This window comes from Alternaria rosae (assembly GCF_020736505.1).
Source record: "Alternaria rosae strain MPI-PUGE-AT-0040 chromosome Unknown BKA58scaffold_14, whole genome shotgun sequence".
NCBI classification, from domain to species: Eukaryota; Fungi; Ascomycota; class Dothideomycetes; order Pleosporales; family Pleosporaceae; genus Alternaria; species Alternaria rosae.
The window spans coordinates 284,841-289,024 of record NW_025763583.1 but is presented as its reverse complement, the minus strand read 5'-3'; the positions used below and the strand labels follow the sequence as shown (position 1 = coordinate 289,024).

Below are 4,184 nucleotides of genomic sequence, written 5' to 3'. Positions count from 1 at the left end.
GTTGTGTCAAACTCAGCCTGTCATCATTTCAATCGCACGTATATACGACTACATAAGATTGCCTCGCCATAAGGGCCACTGCGAGTCTCGCTCTGGTCGCCAACCCTGGAGAGGTATATCTGTACGAGACCAATACCTGGGCGCAGAATTGGAGGTGGCGAATAGTCTTCTAGGACGACACACTCGCCGAGGTCGTGATTGCTCTGCTTAGATCAGGCAGCAACACTGACGTGGCTCATATCTGAGACGACCGCTTAATGTCTCGCTGCGACTTTCTGCCTAGCTGGTGTTCGTACGTTATAGATATACTTCCCTACACAACGCAGATCAACGACCGGGACCCTGAGCTGCAGCAATAAATGGTCAGTCCAGCTGATGGCATTTGCGCTGCACTCAGTGCACATCAAGTGCAAGCGAAGATGCGCGAGGCTACGTTAGCATTTATTGGGTATGTTTTCGCGGAAGTGTTTAGTAGGTACTTAAGTTTGACTGCTCATGCGGTGATGCCTGAGGTATATGTACTTAGGTAGATCTCAAGCGGCCTGTCTTAGCATCGAGTCGTGCTAGCGGTGGGCTGCTGTTCGACGGTCTTGAACGTATCGTATTATTTCGTCACCATAGTATCCTCCGCTGTACCAGTCGGTGTGAAATACTCTTCGACGACCTACACGGTGTGAACGGGTAGTGTGAGGTGTTTGTCAGGGAAGGTCAGCAGCTTGTTTCAGTGTTCAATGACAGTTCGAGGGTCCAACTTCGGGAGGTGGCATGGCCTGCACAGGGTTGACGGCCCAAGGCCCCCCATATCAACGTCTCGTTGCCTAACATTGGAATTTTGGGGCTCGAAAAGGGACATGACCATCCAATACGTCGGCGATCATGGCATAGTAGAAATCGGGGCAACCGCAAACTTACGTGCGACCCAATCGGAAAGAGCGCCGGGGGAATTGCGGGAGCGGGGGCGATCCACCCAGCCACCAGGTAGCCATCATGCGTGATAAGCAGTCTACGCGTTACCAGGTTTTCACACCGAAATGGCGCGCTTCTTGACTCGCGAACGAACGTTGCGAGTGGGTTGCAAGTTGCTGAGCTTGATCAGGGGACGCGAGCAGTCGGACTCGCCGTTAGGTGCACAAGGACATGTAGGTTCCTACCGCGAACCTCCATCACGGGCATGACGCTGGAAATCATGCGACTACGGATAGCTCCTTCATGCGCGATGGACGTGGTGGCCAGTCCCGAGAGCATGTCATACAGCTCGTTTGCCTGCTTATACTTGTGGCGGCTTAGATGACCCGCATGTGTTTCAGGTGAGTTAGCGTCAGGTACCAGCCTGGACAGCGGGCTTTTGAGGCGCACCAAACCGTGGAACGGACATTTCACGCATATCCACACGCTCACGGTCCCAAGTCCGATTGGTGGGGCTGCATCCCGATGATGTCTGTACGACATGGCGCGAGAGATGAGTTCAACCGGCTACAAGCATAGATGCATATACTTTGACTATAAAGTTTGGTGATTGCCGAGGACAAATGCCACTCTTTAAGGAAATTCGTGCGCTCTATTCTTCGTTGCTTGTACTGTTGCATAGGTGCGATATGATGACGACTCGACTCTCAAAATGAAAATGTATCATGTATTTCCAGGTACATCACCCGACTAACGCAGTGTTCTGGATGGTTCTCGAAAAGGGGACACTAGCCTTGGTAGTGGCTGCAAGTATTCACAATACCTACAAGCCCATCGCTGTCGCATCGGTCTAGTGATAACGTGATTAGATGGCAATCATGCGAAAACCCGTAACCCTAAAATCGTTGCAAGCAGGCGGCCTGATCGTCTATCGTGTTAGATTGATTGGCGACTCGACGATTACTTTCGCGTACTGGGAATGATGGCGTCCACTAACAAAATTGGCGCTGGTAGCACGCTGTCTAACGGCGGAATCAGATCCGATGTCAGTCACGACGTGTTGAGCAAGGTTGAGCCACACTCCCGAACCCGCAAGCGTTCTGAAAATCAAGGTCGGCACCCCCTTGCACCAGGATACTTAGCCTTCACTGTCACTGCAGTCCAAGGGTTGTCTTGAAATCTAAACCCTCCTGTGTACATGCCGTGCATGTGGCCTCTGAGTCCGTAATATTCACCAAGCATTCTGGCACTATAACCCCAAACATACGCATATTACGAACCTTGATTCCAGCATCATTATGGCTTCTGGAACCGCGCTCACGCCAGCCATCATCGCAACATGGCCAGTACCCAACTATGTTGACCCAGTCTCGCAAAGGGAGGCTGTCGAAGCTGCAATATACGCGACAACCATTCCAATGGTGTGCCTTGTCGCTAGCAGAATCTACGTTCGGGCGAATCAGAAATCAGGTGTAGGAGCCGATGACTGGATCATGGTTGGCGCAGCCGTATGTTCACCCTATGCTCTTATGCTACGTATCTAACCTGCGTAGGTCTTCGCCGTAGCGATTTCTGTCTGCCTGTTGGTCACGACCACCAACTCTCTCGGGCGTCATCTTTATGACGTAAACCCGTTGACGTTTGTGAGCTCTGCAAAAGTACGCAATTCCCAATTGTTACAACATGCATACTAATGATTCATAGTACAACGTCGCGAGTGTCACAATGTACAATGCTTCCATGACACTCACTAAGCTTTCCGTCTGCATGACCTACCTTAAGCTTTTCCCCTCGAGAACGAACAAATTATTCTGTTGGACGATGATTGGATACCAGCTGTTGTGGGGGGCCATCTCGTCGGCACTTTACATCCTGCAATGCGTGTAGGTCATAATTCCAGGGCAGATAGTTGATCTTGACTAAATCTTTTCTTTCCAGTCCGATCCAGTCACTTTGGGATTTCACGATTACCAACAAGACATGTTTGGACTCGCATCAATTACTCACGGCGAGCGGCATCTGCAATGTAGTGTCAGACTTTGTGGTATTCCTTTGGCCCGTCGCGCCACTGTGGCAGGTCAAATTACCGCTATCACAGCGCGTGCATCTGGTCGCGGTTTTCTCTTTCGGGGTTCTGACATGCGTCGGTGGCATCTTGAAGGTCGTTTGGTCGCAAGACTACTTCAAGACATGGGATACCACATGTGAGCAGTACCGTTCCACAATCGACTGTCATCGTGTTAACATGGCCTTCTCATAGGGGTTGCGTCTCGGGTCACTATGGCATTGTGCATCGAGTACAATGTTGGTATCATGAGCGGCTGCCTACCTTGTCTACGTCCGTTCCTAGCAATGATGGCTCCTGGGATCTTCGCTGGACCATCTGCGGCACGCAGCGGCAACGCTGCTAGTTCTGGCGGAGCATCCTGGCGCAAGTCTCCGTTTCGATTTGGAAACTCCAACCTATTCAAGCTAGGCGCAGGCAAGCCGTCAGAACATGGTGAAGATTACGAGTTCGCGGATGCGGAACATGCGGGAGCTGCCCGCGCTTGGGCTGCAGGCGGGAAAGGGGTACCGCAAGCTAGCATTGGCATCGTGTCTGGACCTGATATTTCAGTGAACAGAGATGCGAAGTTGCGCGATGGGTATGATTCGCCGGGTATTGTTACCAATGATGCGACTAGTGAGGAGTGGATCATGAAGGAGGACTCTTCTAGGTAGCTCGGGAAGTCATAGTCTATATCACTCATCAAGTACGGTTCTGAGATGTCATGCCGAAAGACAACACGAGGGTATATGGAGACTCATTCGGTAACTGCGAAGGTCGGCGAAAGGTTAGGCAGAGTGCTATAGCTCAAAGTACTAGGGCTGTCAAAAGCCTACGAAGTTCCGACATGAACAATGCATCTGAGTGCCAGTTCAGACAACGCGTCGACGTCGATGGAGTCTCGTAGCCTTGTACTGTCGGTCCTTATGATAAATGCGCAGTGCTCGGGTCGACACATACAATCCGTTCGGCGAGCAAAACTACATGGTTCCAAGAGCCTAGCAGCCTTGACATAATTGAGCTTCATGCCCGTAATTGCATACCGCTACGATGGACTGATGCCATAAGCGCTCGTGTATGTGCTGTATGCGCGCCTCGCCGCGACCAACTTCGCTCCCAGCCTCATCCCAACGCGCAGGGTACTGAGCGCTCCTCAAAGTAAGTCGCGGTGTCGGCTCCGTAGCGTCGCTTTCGCATGGATTTATTCGGTGGACTTGATCATGTCGACCAG

At 51.5% G+C, this 4,184-nt stretch overlaps 1 protein-coding gene across 1 annotated transcript; it reads left to right on the top strand.

The window, feature by feature from the left end:
- Positions 1-2,132: 2,132 nt before the first annotated feature.
- BKA58DRAFT_348647 (uncharacterized protein) lies at positions 2,133-3,631 on the top strand. The gene is made up of 5 exons (XM_046168478.1): positions 2,133-2,414; positions 2,460-2,564; positions 2,611-2,667; positions 2,885-2,888; positions 3,167-3,631. Exons 1-5 carry the CDS (start codon positions 2,205-2,207, stop codon positions 3,625-3,627), a joined length of 837 nt encoding a protein of 278 aa, XP_046019977.1. The 5' UTR covers positions 2,133-2,204; the 3' UTR covers positions 3,628-3,631.
- The last annotated feature ends 553 nt before the right edge of the window (positions 3,632-4,184 follow it).

Excerpts from the sequence above, each read along its gene's own strand:
- BKA58DRAFT_348647 (XM_046168478.1), top strand. The coding sequence starts at position 2,205 with ATGGCTTCTGGAACCGCGCTCACGCCAGCCATCATCGCAACATGGCCA. Across the intron at positions 2,415-2,459 it reads GGATCATGGTTGGCGCAGCC|GTCTTCGCCGTAGCGATTTC; the intron begins GTATGTTCACCC and ends TAACCTGCGTAG. Across the intron at positions 2,565-2,610 it reads CGTTTGTGAGCTCTGCAAAA|TACAACGTCGCGAGTGTCAC; the intron begins GTACGCAATTCC and ends AATGATTCATAG.